The sequence below is a fragment of the Emydura macquarii genome, unplaced genomic scaffold (assembly GCF_026122565.2).
Source record: "Emydura macquarii macquarii isolate MOO-44397 ecotype Brisbane River unplaced genomic scaffold, CSIRO-AGI_Emac_v2 contig_3692, whole genome shotgun sequence".
NCBI lineage: Eukaryota > Metazoa > Chordata > Testudines > Chelidae > Emydura > Emydura macquarii.
Window position 1 is genome coordinate 6,987,357 of NW_027133829.1, and position 20,710 is coordinate 7,008,066.

At 44.4% G+C, this 20,710-nt stretch overlaps 1 protein-coding gene across 1 annotated transcript in view; it reads right to left on the bottom strand.

Annotated features, from left to right (window-relative positions):
- SORCS3 (sortilin related VPS10 domain containing receptor 3) overlaps nucleotides 1-20,710 on the bottom strand; it is a 429,816-nt gene that overhangs the window by 145,235 nt on the left and 263,871 nt on the right. Inside the window, exon 5 of the mRNA XM_067537027.1 lies at nucleotides 2,372-2,445. Coding sequence (XP_067393128.1) covers nucleotides 2,372-2,445 — 74 coding nt within the window. The remainder of the gene's footprint in view (nucleotides 1-2,371; nucleotides 2,446-20,710) is intronic.

Consider the following 20,710-nt stretch of genomic DNA (forward strand, 5'->3'; position numbering starts at 1 on the left):
GTTTTCAACCAGAGATCATTAAATTAAATCAAAAGAGCTTCTTCCTTTGCTCTGGGGCCCGTCTTGTTCCCAGATCAGCTCCTAAAAGCCTGTCAACAGCTTAATCCTCCATTGACAGAAAATCCCTTCCAGCTAAAGATGCTCCCATAAACTCCCAGGCAACCTCTGCCATGAGAACTCGCACCTGTGTGTCCTATTCCACTCAGACAGAGGGTGCTAATCTTAGCGGGGTCTATATACATCCTTGTCATAGGGAGTTTTACTGGTAGTTTCACCTGTGGATGTGCTGCTATCCCAGGATTCCCATTAAGGAGAAACCAACATGCACAAATACCCTTTATACGACTGTTGTAACGCTAAAAAGAACAACAGAGGCAATTGTGAAGCAAGGGGTGGGAGACTAAAAGAAGCCATTGCTCTGAAGTAGATTATTCTGCAGTCAGCTGGCTTGCTTAAAGGGTATTCACTTTTCGTTTCCACCGTGGGGGCCCGTGGGGGAGAGCACTTTGCTGAGAAAACGTGGATGGTAATTTGAGTGATGCATTTGGAAATCTGCGATTTCTCCTCCCCCCAGGGAGAGGACCTTTTTACGTTGTTGCACATGTTATAAAATGTTGGACATGACAGACAGCATCAGGCATGAGCTAGTGGCAGACTCAGGAAAGTTGGAGCTGGAGAACATCATTTAGATCACCCAGTCCACCACCACCTTAAGGCAGGAAAATGTAATAAACTTTCCTTCACTGCTGACATAGGCAGGATTTGAACCTGCAACCTGGAGAGAAAAAAGGGAATTTTTCCAAGAGGGTCTGTTGGATTTAGAAACCTAAACCACATTTTCAAAAGTGCTATAGGGCCAGGTAATATTTAGTCACCTAAATATGCAGATACATGCTCAGTGGGCTTTTCAAAAGCACCTAAACACCTATCTGCATCTTTAGGCACCTACACACCTTTAAAAATCTATCCAGCTAGTCCCACTAGGAGTTCAGCACCTAACCTGCGTAGGTTGTTTTGAAATTCCCAATAGACACCTATCTGCATCTTTGGATACCTAAATAGCTCTCAAAACATGACCCTTTGGCAGTTTGGAGGCTAAAGTTATGTCTACACTGCCGGCGGCATTCCTGGCAGTGCAGGATCTATTGAGCGGCAGTGGAGACCCGCTCACTCAATCCCTGAAGTCGACACCATTAATCCACCCCCGCAAGAAGCGAAATGCTGCGTCGACCAGAGGGCATTTCCCGTCAGTGCAGCGCAGTGGGGATGCCGCGGTAAGTACACATTAGTAAGTTGACGGGAGATACACAAGCTACTCTATGTAGCCTGCATATCTCCCATCGACTGTCGCCGAAATCTGCTGGCAGTGTAGACGAGTCCAGAGTCCCACTGATTTTCTATGAGACTTAGACTCGGAAGTACATACCTCTCTTTTGTAGCTGGGACTTAAGATCTTAGGTTGCCTAAGTGCTTTTAAACTTTTTTATCCCGCATCACCAAATCCCTGAGCCACTTAGAGTATGTCTACACTGCAAAGAAAAACCCACCGCATGGAGTCTCAGAGCCCAGGTCAGCTGACTCAGGCTCCTGGGTCTCAGGCTGCGGGACTACAAAGAGCAGTGTAGACGTTCCTGCTTGGGCTGGAGCCTGGGCTCTGAATCCTGAAGAGGGGGAATGTTTTTCAGAGCCCAGGCTCCAGCATGAGTAGGAATGTTTATCCTGATATTTTTAACTTCGTAACCTAAGCCCTGTGAGCCTGAGTCAGTCAACTCGGGTTCTGAGATTCAGTGTAATCGGTTTTTCTTTAAGGTGTAGATGTAACTTTATTCTTCAGTTATCTGGCAACTAAAAACACATTGTAACATGCAATAAAAATCTGACTTGCTCTTTAATTAGCACATTGATTCTGTTTAAAAGCCCCTTCCCACAGTCACCCAAGACACAACAAAATGGGGGGAGTCAATAACAGCATTATTCACAAGTTTGGCAAGATTTGGTGTTTTTTCTTAAAGCACCAGCTCCTGGAGTCAGGTGATTATGTGAGACTTTCGGCTCTCATTTCTTAAAAAAAAGTAAGCTTCTAACCCACAAAGTTGTGGCATAAAAGTCTTAAAAATATGCCCCTCCCCCTGCCCAAAGACTATGACAACAGAAGACATAAAAAACCCTCTAAACTTTAAAAAAAACCAAAAAAACTCTGATTTTTAAGTGAATCTCATGATTTTTGGGATGAAACACATGAATTTTGAACACCTGGGTCTGGCAACACAGCAATAATTCTAGACCTTGGGCCCCTCAGCCTCCTTCAGTGTGTGATGAACACCAACACGCTACATTATTTATATACACAAAGCAAGATGGAACCACTCACCAGTAAAACCTGTTTGGAGTGATCCGCTCATGCATTAGCTGCCAGCGTCTTCCAAAATCCAGAGAGCTATACAGCTGAAAGACAAAAAGAAATGAACCAGAGTATAAATAGCAGGAAAGGAGGAATGATTGGTGCCCCAACATGGATTAAAATCAGTTCAGAGCTCCCAGAGGTCATGGTATAGCTAGATTGATAGCGCAGGGCTACATCGTTAACTAAGGAGTACTGCAGAAAAAGATCACAGACTAAAGAGGAGTCAACAGTGTAATACTGTTGCAAACAAAAGAGAACATAACTCTGGGATGTATTAGCAGGAGCACTGTAAGCAAGACACAGGAAGCAATGTTTCCACTCTACTCAGTGCTGATAAGGCCTCAACTGGAGTACTGTATCCAGTTCTGGGCACCACACGTCCAGAAAGATGTGGACAAACTGGAGAGCAGCAAAAATGATCAAATGTTTAGAAAACATGATCTATGAGGAAAGTTTGAAAAAGTGGGTTGGTTTAATCTGGTGAAGAGAAGACTGAGGGGAAACATGATAACAGACTTCAAATGCACAAAAGGTTGTTATAAAGAGAAGCGTGATAAGTTGTTCTCCTTAACCATTGAGGACTGGACAAGACGTAATGGGCTTAAATTGCAGCAAGGGAGATTTAGGTTAGACATTAGGAAAAGCTTCCTAACTGTCAGGGTAGTTAAGCACTGGAATGAATTGCCTAGGGAGGTTGTGGAATTTCCATCAATGGAGGTTTCTAAGAACTGACCAGTCAGAGGTTGTCTAGCTAATACTTAGTTCTGCCTCGGTCAGGACTGGACTAGATGACCTATTGAGATCTCTTCCAGTCCTATATTTCTATGATTCTATTAACCTCACTGCTAGGGACAGGTTAAGTCACTATGCCTTCCTCTCAAATGTTATCTTTGAGGCTCAAAACCGGTGTGGTTAGCTTTCTTCTCCCCTTCCAACAGCCTCTTCATACAGCTCTGTGCTACCGGATTTCAGCTGTCAACACGCTCGCTAGTGTTGCAATATCAAAAAGCAGGCTGTTCCCATGGTTTTTCCAGCCCTACAGGAAGCGTCAGAAACCCCACCCCAAAACACCTATTCTTGAAAGATTGCTAGCTTGATTTTGTCTACTCCTGAGGCTCAGGTTAGGAAGATGTAAAGCCAATTTATTTTTATTTGGAGCCATTTATTTTTTGGGGGGAATACAGTCTTAGATACTACAGTGACTGATTACATATACATGCCTAAAATGAAATTAGATTAAAAATAGATTAGATTAGATAACTCAGTGATGGAGGCCTAGGTAGCAACTCTAAAGCTGAAGTCATACTGTGATGTGCATTTACAGGGGGAATTAAATCCTTTTCTGATGTATGAAATACAATGTGTAATCGCCCCAAATGTACAACTCTGACTACATCGCCAGAAAAGCTAGAAGCCAATCTACTCAGTAGCTTAGGTATTAGAGCAGCGGTTCTCAAATTGTGGGTCGTGACCCCATTTTGATGGGGTTGCCAGGGCAGAAAGCCCCAGAGCAGAGCTCTGAGGTTGGTGATAGGGTTGAAGACCCAGGATGGAGCTTTGCGGGCAGCAGGGGGGCTGACACTCCAGCTCGGAGGTTCATGGGAGGGTAAGGGGGCTGATTTGGGTTCAATACAAGCTCAACCCTCCCATTAGGTGCATATTTATTTGTGTTTTTTTACTGTTGGACATAAATATTGTCTTGTGATTGTATTGTGAATTAAGGGTCAATCTGGCCCTGAAACTGGCAAGCACAAGCCGGGGTACATCAACATCAGTGCTATGGACTTCAGCGATGGCCCTCGTGTTCTCCATAGTCGAGTACCATGCACCAGACGTGGTCGTACTCGACTTATTGACTTCCAACTGGACATTGCAATGCGGTGCATCACTGTAACCCTCAAGTCAATCCCAACACGTTGGCTGCCAGTGTTGTCGCACATTGCTCCCCCATCCGTTTGTCGCAATGCCGCAACTCTTCAAGAATTCCAGAGGATCGTGGTAAACCAACGTCTTCCCATCCACCAGGACCTTAATGTCCCTTACCACCACTTGAAGTTGCATAAGCCCTTTTGGACCCATGTGTTTAACCTTCAACAATGCAACTTCCACCCTGACGAAGTTTGGAAAGCCGAATGGAGCTTACAAGAAGTTACAAGCAAACACCTCGTAAAAGACCCGATGCAGAAGATCCCTGGATTTTATCTCCTATAAAGCTTATGGGCAACTGTAAACCGCATCCGTACAAGCCATGGCAGATGTGGATACTTTCTGCACAAAAGGAAAATTAAAGACTCTCCAGGGTGGGACTGTAGTCACCTAGCACAGACCATGGAACATATAACAACTCAAAGCCTGATTCACAAATACGAAAGAGGCATCAAAGCAATAGACTCTGCTACTCCAGATGCAATAGTGAATTAAAATATTTAGTGGCTACTTTTTGTAGATACAGCCTTGTAATGCATTTTTTATTTCAAATACTAACTTGTCAAAAGGAGGTTGCAGTGCAATGACATTTGACAGCCACTTTATTAGAGGCTGCTAAAAATGGCTCCTTTTTAAATTTAAACTTGCAGCCCAATGTTTCTTTGGTTCCGTCTATCTAACAAATGGCTGAGTTGTAATAAGTCCAAGTTTCCATCTAACTCTAGACTTAATGTAAGATGTAGGCTAGTTTTATAAATATCCTACCCACCACCATGAGCTATTCCCTTTCTATACAAGTCGACAACCACCCACAATCCAATTACTTAGAACTTACACAACACACGCAAGCTTTATACCAGCCTTGAAATACATCTGATTTTAAGAAATGTCTACTTTACTAATAAGCTAGTAGATAATTAAGAAATGGCAAGCAATGATTTGAACAGGGAGAAAATAACAAATTCTGTGTGACTAGAACAAAATAAAGTTGAACTTTGATTATAGAGAACGTGTGCATGGATAAGAAGCATTAGTGAACTGTTTGTATGACAGGCGGAAGAGGGAGATATTACAGAGATGATTATATGTTGGTAATCTCGAAATTGTAGATTCTTAATGGAAAAATTATACCGTTGGAGTTAAGGTTGTGCGTTTGAGTTCTGTTTTTGAATAACTGGATTTTTGGACTGCCGGCAGGTCCAGCTTCATAGTCAAAGGAATTATAACCTGGTGATATGTGGGATGGAACTGCTGATATGTATTGTTGTGTATGATTGTGAAGATAAGTGGACTGGATGCTAATGTTTCCTTACATGTGATTTTCTATATGGTTCAGGCCCAATTCAGATACTCACTTAGTACCACACTCCAGGAATAGTCCCACTGGTTTTGCTCAAGGTGAGTAAAGATGGCAGAATCTGGTTCTCAGTGTTTCTGCGGATGAGAATTGCACTTGAGCAATTTCAACCACTGGTAAACAAGATGGGAACAGGTAGGTATAGGCAAAGATGCAATTTTTAAATCAGGATTGGGTGTCTGTTTAAAAGATTTATTTCAGTTCAACCCCATGTCGTTGGGCAGGAATTACTGGGTGAAACTCTCTGGCCTGTGTTATACAGTAGGTCAGCCTTGTGGTCACAATGGTCCCTTCTAGCCTTAAAATCTTTCAATCTATACATAGAGAAGATGGGATGCATCCAGACTCTCTGAACTGCACCCCCAATCCTTTTGCTGATCACCCATCACTACTGTCCTCCAGAAAAAGCCATAAGAAAAACTTCCAATCCAAAAAGAACTCTTAAGAGAAGCAGATTAAAGTATCACCTTTTTTTCCCCCCAGTTCAATGGGCTATGAAAAGAAATTCCCAGAAAATTCCACCGTAGGCTTATGAAGGCAGCATCAATATTGATTTAAACCACCGAGAGCATCCTCATTAACCAAAAAAAAAAAAAAGGCTGAAAAAACAACAACCCTGAAGCCCAGACCCCATGGCAATTCTAGCCTGCTCCCACGCCTCTGCCTGCATTAGCATGAAGCTTGCCAGTTTAATTCAATGAAGCATCCAACTCAGCCTTACATATTCAAGGACCATTGTGCTGACTGGAGTTTAATTGGTTGGGTCAAATGACTTGGCTGCACCACCCATTTCTTGATTACTCATATCAAAAGGCTTTCAAACTGAGCCAAGGTGCTTTAAAAACCAGGGAATTCAGATTGTTGCTTCCAACTTGAACCCAGTGTAAGGGGGACAAAATTTAACCTTCTTACTGTATTTATGATTCAATGGCTGAGTACCATGCTATACCCTATCAGGGATAGAAGTTCAGGAAACACATCGATTTCCTTGGAGTCTCTATTTTCCTTTTAGTCCACCAGATCTTTTTTTTCTTCCAAAGGTCCACAACAGCAGCAGATACGGACAGCTCAGTGGCACTAAGCACCTCTCATTTCAACTGCTCATCTGCCCCACAGTGACTCCTTCAAAGAGCTTCCTTCTGTCTATCAAGTTAAGAGCCAGAGACCAGCTGCTCAGTATTTTTTTTTCCTTTAAATTAGATCTCAGATTGACTGATGGCAGAAGGATTAAATTGAATTTGTAGCCTTTAGGCAGATTCAGATAAAGAGATAAGAAGGATACTATTCATTTGGGGCTCTTTTGTTTATTTATTTATCTCTTTATGTTTGGGGTCCACCTTGAATGTTAACTGAGAAGACGAGCAATTGTCTAGTAGTGGAAGAGACAGAGCGAGTCACCGAAAGGTCTCTTTGGCCCATTTCGCTCCCTCACAGCTTGTGTGCCATTATTTATTGATGCAAATATAAAGGTTAATGTCGAATTACTGAATAAAACACAATAAAATAAAGGTGTTTGCAAGCATAAAAAAAGTCGTGCATGCCTGTGTCTTCTGTTCGCCTCGCTTTGGGAAATCAGAGGTGCACTTTAGAACGGACAGCAAAGTTAAGTGGCAACGACAATATATTACAACAGAGATTCATTTGCCCGGAGGTTGTATACAGGGTGATGGAAGGAAATCAGATCTCTTTGGTGAAAATGTAGATATATAAGTTCTCTCATGTCCCTCTAACAACTAATATATTTGGCCCTTCCACGTCCCCTTTCATCCAAAGAGCTCAGATCATTTTATAGATAATGATTAAACCCCAAAGCACTGTGGCCCAGATGCTCAAAGCTAGTTAGTCACTTAACTCCATTGAGTCCCAATCAATGGCGCCGGAATCGATGGGGTCAGGGAGCCATGCCTGGGACTTTTTAACATGGGTACCGTTTGGGGGAGCAATGCCACTGTGAAGTGCAGCCCCTGCCGGCACTGCTCGGCGCCTGCCTTGCAGTGTGGGGAAGTAATGCCGCCCCCTGCCCTGCAAACTATGTGTTAAGAAGTGGGAGGGCATGGTCCTGTGGCCTCCCCCCACGATGCCAGTGTCCCCCCCACCATTTGTACAAAGGTCCTGGAGCCCTTGATCCCAATCCATCCATCCACCCCTGTTCAGCAAAGCACTTAAACACAAGCTTAACTTTAAGTGCTTTGGTGAACAGGGAAGGACTTGAGATGTGTCTACATGGTTCTCTGAACTGGGACCTTTGCGTGGAGGGCAGTATCATTACCCCAGTTTTACATACTGGATTTGACTCGCCTGACACTGGGGCTCATCGGAGGGCCAAGTCACAAAGAGGAAGCTGAAACTCCTGGAGCAAGAAGGGCCACAGAGTGAGACAGGATGGGTGAAGTGGCCACGAGAGAAGTCAATGAGAGGAGGAGATAATCCCCAGAGCAACCCAGAGGATACTCCACCTGCGGTGAGTGGACCGCATGACAAGAGGGCTTCACCCTCTTTGTTACGTAGCATGCCATGCACACAGGCAGTGTTCCATAGATCACAACACTTACAGACATCTGAAAGGAAGGCAGGGTTTTTGTTTTTCCTCCAGCCAAATTGCATGTGAAAAATGTCACCACTCCGTCACAGTTTTCCAAAGCAAAGTTTCTGGGCACTAGTTGTTTTCTTTCAGTTTTGTTTTTTCCCCCCATTAGATCACACAAAATTACAAGCTGATTTTGTTCAAAATGTTGTGCCCACCAGCTTTTGAGCGGAAGTGGGATGCCCAGCCACCTTTGAAATTCTTCTCCTGAAGAGAGGGTGGGAAAGTGAATGATGAGAGAAAACATATTTCCCTGCATGCCTGCCTCCTTCCCACATAAACACATATATTCTTTGGGTGCCGGGAGGAGGAGTGGGGCAGAATAGCAGAATGAAGGCTGCAGATGTAGTTGAAGGTGGAAGAAAGAAAAGCAAAGCAGCCAGGGAGTGGGTGTACTTTACCTTCATTATCACAGTAAGAGATGCCTTGGAAATACCAGAGAAGGTAAAGGTGCCGTGGAAATGCCATGGAGTTTGCAGCATCATACTAAGTACATAGGATGTGGAAACAAAGCTAGCTATGGTGTATGTAGGTATTCTTGCCCAAACACAGGGGAAGAATCAGGGCCAGAAACTCTACACACACAGGAAGAATATGTTTCCAAATAAACTCAGATGTTCTTTAATACTAGGACACCAGGTAATGACGTGGCCAGTGTAAACATCTGGAGAGAATCCATTCAAAAGTTTTCTGACCAGCTGCCAACCCTGAAACACAATCTGACCCGGCAAAGCCTGATATCAGCTAAATCATGCAAGACCAGCAGGACTTCGTGCACTTGAAGTAATAATTATACACATAATTAGGCTTCCCATTAGCTGTAAATACAATCAGCTGATTGCGGAAAGCTGAGTTCACACCAGCCCAGTGGGTTCTCTCTGAAAGGAGTAAGCTTTACAATTAACATCAGAGCTAACGGGTGAGAGTAATGGAGGGTGGGAATAAAGATCTAAGAAGAGGGACTTCTTTCCTGATCATGAGAAGACTGGAACAGCTTGGGTTTGCTAATGATATTTTTGGACTTTATGCTGCTGCACATGTGATGCTCCTAATGCAATGGATGTTGTTGTGTGTCCAAGTTAAGTTGAGGGTTTGTGTTCTCTAGATTTGCTCTTGGGTTGAGGTAGCATTAGAGGCTGCCACTTTTCTGTCTCTGTCTCCTCTGTCCAAGTAACTATGCCATAATGTGATGCTATTGGTATCCTGATACTGAGATGGGGGTAAGACAAATTTTGGACCCTGTTTTAATAATTAATAATTTAATAATAATAGCAGACCTACTTTAATTATTAGCCTAACTGGTAAAAAGTGGGTAAAGGCTCCTGGATTGTCACAATGGTTTGTTACATAAACCTGGTTAAGAAAAGCTATGAGGAGAGGCAGAAAGACTGAATTAATTTTAGCAGAAAGGGTTTATTGGTACCACTCAAGGACTTGTTAAGATTATGACTGGCGAACAAGAGGAGTAGCGGATCGGAAAGCACGTGAACCAAAATTGATATGTTGGAAATTAGGGCGAATTGATGGACAAAATAAAGAGAAGATGGATTATTCCACCCATCACCTTTCTGGGGCCCTTACAAAAGAGACTTTGAGAAGAAAAAAAAGTGTACCAGCACTGTGAGTGCGACAAACGGATTGTTGCTGTGACACTTGACCATCATCCCTGCATCAACAAGGACCCAAACACGATACTTGTGAAATCCTTCTGTGTCGTCCCCTCCCTCATTTGCTCCTTTCTGTCCCTCCCCTCTCTCTCTCCCTCAGCTTTTCACCTGATCCTGAAATCAACTGTTCTGCACAGCACCAGTATAGTGAGATGTGATGGCCCATCCAGCTCTGGCTGGCCTCAGAAGAATGAGTGAAGGAGAGGGACCTGACAACCAAATGACACCCCTGACTAAGGAGGTGAGCCGAGATCCACAGCAGCAGCTCTCATTGCTGACTTGCCAGCACAAAGCATCCATCTGTGACTGACCAGCCACCCTGTATCCTGAGAACATCAACAAAAGCCGTATATCCCCCGCCTTTACTATCCTATCTCCTCTGCGTCTGGCTGTTTTGTCTAAAGCATGAAAGTCACTGTCATTCCCGATTCAGAAACGAAAAAAGAACTAACCCTTTCTTCCCCACCAAGAAGGACTTTAGCCAATATTCACTGTAAGCAAAAAGGGACTTTGGTCGGTCTTGATTACGTTGGTTTTGAACAATCAATTTCAATTTCAATGCTCTTTACCTCATTTTGATTCTTTTCCTGTAGTGTGTTTCAATCAACAATTTTCTGACCTTTGGCATGAATTTTATAGTACCATTTATATCATGGCATGAAACAGGCTGAGGACTCTGTATACTAGACCCCGGACCTTGTTTAACACATTTTAAGGCTGGACAGAGACTGGGTTATGTGAAAACCTTTAGCGCATATATTCCATCTAAGTTCATACAACTACCCTTAATCTTTCTACAAATCAGGGTGTGAGACAGAGCACTGGAAAACAAGAGCCATGGGTATGGAGAGAGGCTAACCTAGATGTAAGGTGCACATCTTAAGGTGTAGCAAGGGAGAGTGCTGGAGATTGATGCCTGGAAATACATTTCTACAGTTTCTTTTCATTCAAATAGCATGAGATGAAGCGTTTCACCAAGCAAAGGACGACATAGGCAAAAGCTCAGCATTTAACAGTACTTTGCACTTCTATATGTTCTATTCAAGTCCTGTATAAGCGACAGTATTGCTATCCCCATTTACAGATGGTAGTTATATGACTGTCCAAATCTACACAATATTTCAGTGGCTGTCACCAGTGTAGCACATTTCACCTCTTGATAGCCCGATGTCTCGTTTCAACATACAAATAATGAAATGCAAGGGAATCCAGGGAAGCGAAAATATTTGTTTTCCACTGTAAAGCCCCTCCACGATATCTGCATCAACCCAGGTCGGTTTGCATGGATACAGTGGAGAAAAATTGCAGAATAACACAAAACAAAACGAATTCATTCTCAGCCAGAACTGAAGGGGTGGGAGGAGGAATCTAAATTGAAGGGTTTGGTGTGATTTTTGTTTGTTTGTTTGTTTGTTTGTTTGTTTTTTAACCAGAGTTTCAAATTCTGAAGAAAATAGGGCAACATTTTCTTTCCCTTCCTTGGAAATTTGCAAAATTTTCAGCTTGTTTTTCAAGCAACTGTGTTAACAGCTAAAAGGATGAAATAGGAAAATGGCGGGACTGAGGCTGTCAGCTAACACACTGCAAAGTCCATCCCTGGAGGGCATATGAAAACCCAACTTTAATGAGAATCAAAAAATCATAAACACTTTTTAAGTGCGAGAACACAGTACAGACACTGTGCAATGTAACTGCAGTAGGTAACATGGCAATCGGGGGTAAAGGAGCATTGCATGATACATTCAAATCGTAATGAAAAGGGTTCAATAGATGACAGAGGACATTCCGGAGAAGGCAGAGGTAGCTGCCGGATACCACAATACAAGTGTTTTGCAGGTTCTTAGACCTCTATTTTGTGCATAGATAGATGGAAGTTCCCTGCTCTATCCATTGCAAAGGCAGATGATTTTTTTTCTCATAAAAACTAGACATAGAAAAGCTCTATTAAAGTCTCCATTAGTCGAGAAATTTAGGACTGGGTAAAACATAGCAGAATATACGGCAGGAAATAACTGTGCTCTAGCAGGCGGATGGATGTAATGAACTAACAGGATTTCTTTTTCCACCTTTGATTTCTACCATGTTGTTGTAAAATAATATCGGTCCCATCCCCTGCTGATGCACAATTGCTTCCCAGAGACTAGTTCTCCTGTTCCCTGCAATTCACCAGACAATGATTTGACTATTGAGCTTATCATCATTGCAGACTTCCAAAGAAACCTTTTTCTCTCTTTTCTGCATTTCCAGTGCCAGCAATGCTCCCCTCCCAGACAGAAGCTCCTGTGACCCAGGGACAGAAAGGACTCAGAAAAGAAGGGCACAGGGAAGGAATTGAAACCCTGCTGCTTAGGAAAGAAGCTGAGAGGGCCAAGAGCTGTTATTGTCTTAATAAACTAGGCCCCTAAATGGGCAAATGTTACCCAAAGCACATATGTGTGTACATTTCATCAGCACATCAGAAGGGACACTAACACAGCATAGTCTGACCTTCTTCCAAGCAGTAGCAATTGAATGTTGTCTCGTTTCACCAACTAGTACATTCGTTCATGCTTGTTGACTCTAGACCAGCCAGGGAGCTGAAATTTTATGATGCTTCTGACCTGGTGAGAAGCAAGATGAAAGCTCCCTGCTTTGCTAATGTCTTCTCTTGCCTCACTGCCATTGGAAATCACTCTTCAAGTAGAGCTTCTTCAGTTGGCTCCCCTGCTTAACAATAAACAAAGGCCATAAAAAAAATCCTACTTCCAAAGAATCCAAGCCAAGAGATTCTTGTGATAGCAGCTGGCGGAACTGAGAGTTGAAAATAAGCAAATCTACAAGTACTGCTTATGGTCTTTATTTACATGGAAAAACTAAAAATAAAACGTCATGAAAATCCAGTGGACCAATTTCTCTCTCCACTTGGATTTGTTTCTCAGTTGATTAAGGTCAGGAGCCTTTGTTATAGGCAAAGTTCTCTCTATAGAGCAGAGCAGCCAGCTTGCCTTAGGAAGGAGGGAGAACGTTGGTACAGACTAGATCATGTTGGAGTGCCACCGCGTTCCTGGGTTTGTTACAAACTTCAGACTCAGATTCTCTTTGCTGAAAAGGGCTTTACAAGCTTTCTGAGCAGAGACTGGCAAAGACAGAACAACTGGATGAATTTCTATGGCCTGTATTATACAGGAGGTCAGGCTAGATGATCTCATGGTCTCTTCTGGCCTTAAAAACTAGGATTTGAATATCCCTAACTTTGGGTGGAGGAAGTGAGGTAGCAGCTCACAGAGCTTTCCAGAGCTGGGATCCAGGAGAAAGGGAAATAAATACATTGTTCGTAAAACTTCACCCTTTGATAGGCCAAAGCTCCAGAGCCAACACACCCAGTTACGTGTAGCAAAGGGCTGAACCGGGCTGCTACCTGCCACAGCAATCCTTCAGTTTCCCTTTCTGCATAATCAGCATGTTAAAGGAGAGGCAAGGGACTGGATCATTTTGGAAGACTGCTAATTCTTCTCCCCCACCAGCCCTTCCCCACCCAGCTCTTTCCAGTTTAAACTGGCAACAGGCAGAATTTGGGGCCGAGGCTGTGTCAGTCAATTCCAATGACGCGGTGGGTGTATCTGATGCGGCCATGCTGCTCTCAGCCTGTCAAAAAGCCATGCTCCCTCCAAGCCGGGCAGAAGGACTCTCATATTTCCCTTGGGGATCTGCCCCAGCCCTCCTCCGTTGCCCTCTCCTGGCCTCTGGTGTTTAAGCATTCGGAAGTTTAATAGAGAGAGGAAAGAAATAGAAACCATGCATCTCATGGTCAGATTTTCCATTTAAATGTGCTCTGTTGTGTGATGTATTCCTTTCATTAAAGCGTGAGCGTCGGGGTGCCTTGGTTACCATTTCAGAGCCATTCCTCACGTTTACTGAGCAGAAGCCTGGACGGAGCAGAGCCAGGTAAGCGTTGCCTGTGAACATCACACCATTTTTTACTCCACTGCTGGGATCATCGGCAGGGTAAACGCTGCCAGCGCTGGGCTGAGGTTCACCCTAACACGAACCAGCCCACGGAGAGTGGAAAGCGTAGTGGGGGTGCTGCGGTGGCTCAAAGCTGTCATAACCTCCCTTTCTCCCAAGGAGCCTCCGAGGTGAGCAGCACAGTGTGGAAACTGGGTACTGCCATCCTGCAAGGCGTTGTGACCAGGGCCAGCACAGATGCACTGATTCGACGTGTCCGCTTCGCAGCTACCATGGTGGGGCTGCGACGGAGAACACAGCAGAAAGTAGGGCTGCTCTCAGCCAGCATAACCCCCGAGGCAGGGCACTGTCCCTGCCCTGGGAGATTGAATCTCATGCCCCCTCCATTTCAGTGCAGTGAGCTTCAGGGAGACAGGGATTTGCAACCCCCTTTACAAGCAAAGATAAATCCAACCCGTTACCTAGGCATGAGTTCTGGAGGAGTTGGCAATATACAGACATTATTTCACCTGGTCATCCCAGCTGTCCTGGTCAGGTGATGATAAGATTTCCTGAATGCTCCAGAGATCTCCTGTATTCCCTGCAGCCTGGGGTCCTGGAGCAGTCCAGAGGGGTGTCTGGGTTCTAAGACGTGTTATTTAGGTGATCCAAAATAACATGCCTATTGCACATTGGCAGAGGGACCCACGGGGCCAGCCCTGCCTGCAGCTGCATCATCCTTCTCAAGCGGAGACTTTGGTTGGGATTGTATTGACTTCAGAGGCCGGCGGCTCTCGTCACCTCTCGCGTATGACGGAGCAAGCAGTGGCATTCGCCTAGCAGGCTGTCTGAGAATGGGCTGCTCCTGATACACAGGTGAAGAGGGGAAAGAAGGAAGGTGAAGATTTAGCCGTACGTTCCACGAACGTTCTGCGGTTTTCGGGAGCTTTGAGTGCAATGATCCCTGCTCCTACCCCATATCCACCCCACCTTTTCCATCTCTCATTGCGCCTGGCACCAGAGAAAGCGGTGAAAACCCTCCAGGGCTTTGCTTGGCTTGGGGACATGGGCAGGTCTTAGGCTGAGAGGCTTGTGAGCAGATGTGCAGTCAGGAAAGGGTGACACTTCTCTTTCATGTGCACGGTTGCCACTCTGTGGCAAGGTGAGGACACGGGCGCCTGCCAGGAACGCAGCTGCCTCCAGGCTCGGTTGCCTTGCAAGCCGATGATCTCCGCTGGGCCCAATAAACCTGCACCAAGTGACTGTTCCCTGGCTGGCCAGAAGGGCCAACACATCACCACTTCAGCCTTGTAGCAAGAGCAGCGCCGTGGTTGCTCGATGCATTACATGCCTGCAGCTGTGTCAGACCTGCTTCCTGTCTAACCCTTGCTCCACCCTTTGCCTGCTGGACGCCAGCTCCAGTCCCTGCCTGCCTCTGAACTCCTGATTCCTAATTCCTGGCTGTGACTGCTGGCTTATTCCTGACCCCAACTCCAGCTTTGCCGTGGGGTTCTGTTCTGGCCCTTGACTCCTGGCCCCAACCCTTGGCTTGCCTCCTAACCACAACTCTGGTTCTTCCCACGAATTCTGCTCCAACCACTAGGCGAGACTCCTCCTCCCACCACTAGGTTGCACTGCCTATAGCTGGGTGTGTGACAATGCCTAGAATGCAGCACTGAATTCTGGGCAACTCAGTGCCAGAGTGATTACACCAAGTTGGAATGAATTCAGAGCGAGACAATAAAAACGACCCAGGAAGAGAGATTCCAAGAGCTGAATGTATAGAACTCGGCCATGGAGAATTAAAAGGAGACACAGTCTCCAAGTACATGAAGGGTGTAAACACCAAGGGAAGAAAAGAACTATTTAACGTGTACAACAACACTTCCCAAACTGTGGGTCGGGACCCAAAGTTTGGAGGCTTCATCAGCAGAAGGGGGGGGTCACGGCCATCCCGAGCGTGCAGAGGACGCCATTTTACAAAATGGCCGCCTCACAGCGTGACCTCGCACACACCGTATGCACGAGGACACGTCACACGGAGGATGCTATTTTGCTCTACAAAACAGCGCCCTCCATGCAGCGCGACCTCGCACGCGCTGTCTGAGTGTGAGGTCATGCAGTCCAGAGGACGCCGTTTCGTAAAGCAAAATGGCCTTCTCCTTGCGGTGTGACCTGGCATGTACAGTGCTTGTGAGGTCAGACTGCAGGGAGGACACCATTTTTAAACGGCAACTTCCATGCTGTCTGGGGGTAGTGGGAAACAACCCATCTGAAAATGGGGTCACGCAGGGAAAATGTTTGGGAACTGCTGGTGTGCAAATTGGAAGTAACTGGGCATAAGCGGGAGACATTTTTTCAGCAAACACCAGGAAAATAATCCAAATGGTAAAATGTATTAGCCTGCAGAGCAGTCTCCAATGGGAAGCAGTGGATACCCCATTTTTGGCACCAGTTTAAACTGGCACTGACAGCATAATGGACAATATGCCACAGAGAACAATATTGCACTGGTGAGAAAGTAAGGGCAAAGGACTAACCTTAGCAGATCTTTCTCATATCCCCTTTCTATGCCGGCTCGAGAAGAGACTAACCAGTATAGGTGCGATTTTCATGTGCATTCTCCCTGATGTTTTTGCAACTCATCCAGTGGCAACACCACATGTTCCCTGCTGGCAAAGGGCCGAATTCTCAGCTGAGCCTTCAAAGAGGTGCAATGCAAAAGGAGCAATCCAGGAGGAGGGAGAGCAGTGATGGCTATTAGCCACATTTACATCCTCTGGATTCTGCCTGCTGGGTAGATACACTAACTTATGGCAGCAGCTTATGGGCCATCACACCTAGCACTATGGCCAAAACTGCTCAGACTTCTAATATGCCCCCTGCTCCCACCCCAAAACATCCCCTACACTGGGACTTGATGGGGTGACAGGGCAGTGTGTGGACATGTCCGCCGGCCCCGCACAGCTCTTGTGTTGGAAGGAATTCTTCTTGGGCTGTTGTGCCCCCTTCTGCTCCCTATGCACAATCAGAATGGCGTATAGCATCAGAGGCAGAGGCCAGGAACTGAATCCGAAGTTTTAAGGACCTGATCCACAGCCCACTGAAGTTAAAGGGAGTCCTGGGCTGGCAAAGGTAGACCAGGCAGATTTGCCAGGAGGCCGTTTGTACCAGTGAAATAACTTCCTTTGTGCATTGTGAAGACGGTTAAAAATTAAGACCTTGGCTAATTAATCAGATATTTGGCTTCCTGTGAAACTGATGCAAATGGGACTTTATTTTCTCCATGGCACCATCTTCTAACATTCATTCCTTTAGCCCATGTCCTTCATCTTAACCCTGCCATGTCTCATCCCATAACATGTCAGAGAAGCTAAAGATTAAAAAGACTCTTTCTCCTGAAAATATGGATTCCCTGGACAGGTCCAGGCACCAAAGCAAAGTGGCTCCTTCCACCCAAACTCATTATATAACAAACAAAACAGGGCTTCCTTCGGCCTGACTATCTCTTTGTCCCAGGATGAATCTCGTGTCCAGCAGAGATTATACAAACTTGACGACAGTTTTTCTAATGCTCTCGTTATTATAGCCCTTGGTTAGCCTCCTAACGGGTCAATTCAGTCAGGAAACTGGGCCAAATTTCCCCTTAGCTAACCTCCTTGGCAATCTAGGTGAATCTAGTGAATGCTGAGCTCTGTTTAAACATTGTCTTTCATTTGCATATACACACAAAGCCAGGCCAGACCTCACATTTAGGATGGACACGCAGCTTTGGGAAAGTTAGTGAAAAGGTTGTTTCCTAAGCCCTGGCCACTGAATAGTATCCCGGAAGGCAAAAGCTGGTGTTCTCACCATACGCACTGCGCATTTTTATAACTATTCTTGCTATTGGATACCAAATATGCACACGAGATTGACACCGCCACCCCACCACACTTTGTCAAGAGCCGCATAAGCAATGGTTACATGAAGAACCCAAATGAGCAGTGCAACTTTGCAAATGCCAGCCTCTATCAGAAACAAGTTAGCTTGACAGCTGTAGCAGGAATTGTCACTGCGCCAAGGCATCACTGCCAGAAAAAATCACCAGCTGAGAAACTAGCTTGTTTTAGGGATCCCCTAGGGCTACCTCTCTACACTATTTACACTGTCGCCCTGGATTCATCCATCATCATTGCCCTGCGACCAAACAATGGGATGTCACACCTTCCAAGTAAATCTCGAACATGCAGATCATGCAAGAAAAATGAGGTTCCTATCTAATCTCATACTGCATCCCTCCAGGCATTTATTCGGTGTTCGTGACCGGGGTGTTTAAACTTAAATGGGTCTACTCCATTTAATTCCATCTCTTAATTATTTTAAATCCACTTCATGGAGTTAAAAAAACCAAACCCTACACAACATCTGCGGCCACGGACCATCAGAGACAGGGTCACCCAACCCACTATATTGTCACCCTAGCTGGCTGAAGTTCAGTGCACATGTTGGTGCAATAGTGCTATAGCATGTTGGTATTAAAAGAAAAGGCAGCATGGGGAGAATATGCAGCCCTGGCCGTACTGCCATTATAGATCTTGTCTATTATGTTTAGCAAGGAGTGCTGGGGCTAATTTTGGAGTGGTCGGTTTTTCAGGCTTGCCAAATTCTGCCTTTAGATACATGTGTGCAACTCTCAGGGACTTAGACACAGATCTGAGCTACAAATCTGGTCCTGTGCATATGCCCTGTTATGTCAGATCAGAAGGAATTTAGAGAAAGACAACAAGAATGACAGACAAAGAAAGATTCTAAGAGTTGAATGTATGTAGGACCAGAGTCCTGATCTTCTATAGAAACTTCTTGTGACACTACTGTGATTCCACCAGTTGGGAGAAGAGGGACACAGTCCTCCTGGGTGCACTGTTACATTAGGAGACCGATGTTATGATTCTCCACTGGCTGTTGTCATCTACACCTGTGCCAAATACGTGTAAAATATTACCAGATCAGAATGGTGGCATATTATGTCCACTTTGCAGAGCTGAAAATGACCGCACAAGGTCCAGGGCAGTGGAGAATTCGATCTCCCAAAAGTTTTCCCTTTGCTGTCAAGAAAACCAAGGATTTTACAGAGAGCTCAAAGGAAGTTCTTAGTGATTTTTTTTTTTTTTTGAAGTGTGTTCCAGTTGTAAATAAGCTCTTCCCTCAAAATCACTATGGCTTCTGCTTCTGCAGCTTTTCCTTTCATGCATGCTCATGACAGGTCAGATGTGTTGCAAGATTACTGCACCATACCCTACCTTGAATTTTACAGCTGTCCAAAGTCCTGTAAAAACCGACTGAACGCAAACCCAGAGAATTTTACTGCACTGTAAGAACATCTTTTAACTGTCACAAAAGTGTTAACTGCAACTTATGCTCCGAACGGCCGCATGGAAAATTTGGTTGAGATACGGGAATAAACTACAGTGATTTACACACATATTTCTTGGATGGGTAAATGTTTCTGTCACCCCAGCAGAAGGGTGCAGACAGCATCGTGCTGCTTTAACAGGCACTAATCCTACAAACCGATGGTTTCAACAAAACACTTTTTCAGTGTAAAATGCTGATACATAAAAACCTAATCTTTGAGGAGTGGGGGGAAGGATCAGTTTTGACCAATTTTTTTACTTTAAAATTTTTTTTGGGGAAAAAAAAGATTCCAAGGTGTTTTCAAAACAAAAAATTCCAAATGTCATGTTCAAAATGACCTTCCATTTAGTACTTTAAATTAATTATACTGTTAAAAAAATGAAAAAGACAGGTAGTTAAATCTGAAACAAAACATTTTGAGATTATCAAAACGAAATATTTTGATTATCCGAAACTGATTTATTTTCAGATTTTTGGGTCACAAAACTTGTCGAGATTTCATCTTTTCATCCAGATCTTTGGACAGGAAACATTTTTGATATCTCAGAATTTTCACAGGAAGGGAAAACCATTTCCCACCTTGCTTCAGTCCCATATACATTCCTGCTGAAGAGATGAATCAGAATTAAAGCAGGATGGAGATTAATTTACATACAGTCTCATAAAGAGGAGTAAGGATCCCATACCAAGGCTGATATTGACATTAGTTTTCTGCAAGATGGAGCTACACCAGTTTATATCAGATGGACATCTGGCACCATGTGTCTTTTGTATACTTTCTTGCATGTGCTATTAGATTAGAACAGGATTTATTGGGCTGCCATAACTTCCTTCATGGAAGCAAGGACCATTGGATGTAGGAATTACTTGAACTGAACTCAAAAGAGCAAAAATAGGCCTATTTGCAATGGAAACACAAACATGTCAAATACGGTTTTCAATGTAAAAATTCCATTTCACAAAATAACAATGTTTTGCAGCCACCTGAAACACAATTCCAAAAAGTTGCACAATGTCCACAGCCCTACAACATACAGACATTGTGATATTTAACTGCAATATGCATCGATATAACATATACTGCATTTTTACCGCAAGGGAAATTTCCAATGACCTGGTGGAAGTTCCTCAAGGAGAACATAGGAGATTGACAGAATAGATAGGACAGAAGTTTACTCATAGCTGAAGATGCTGCTATGTGGTCTGCACACGTGGGCTTTTGGAAGGCGATATGTCCTAGTGGTTAAAATACTGTCCTGGGAATCTAGATATCTGGGTACTATCCCATGCTCTGCCAATAACCTAATATGTGACCTTGGACAAGTCACTTCTCCTCTCTGGGCTTATTTTTCCATTATAGATTCATAGATTCAAAGGCCAGAATGGACCATTGTGATCATCTCGTCCAATCTCCTGTATAACACAGGTCATAGAACTTCCCCTGGAGCATA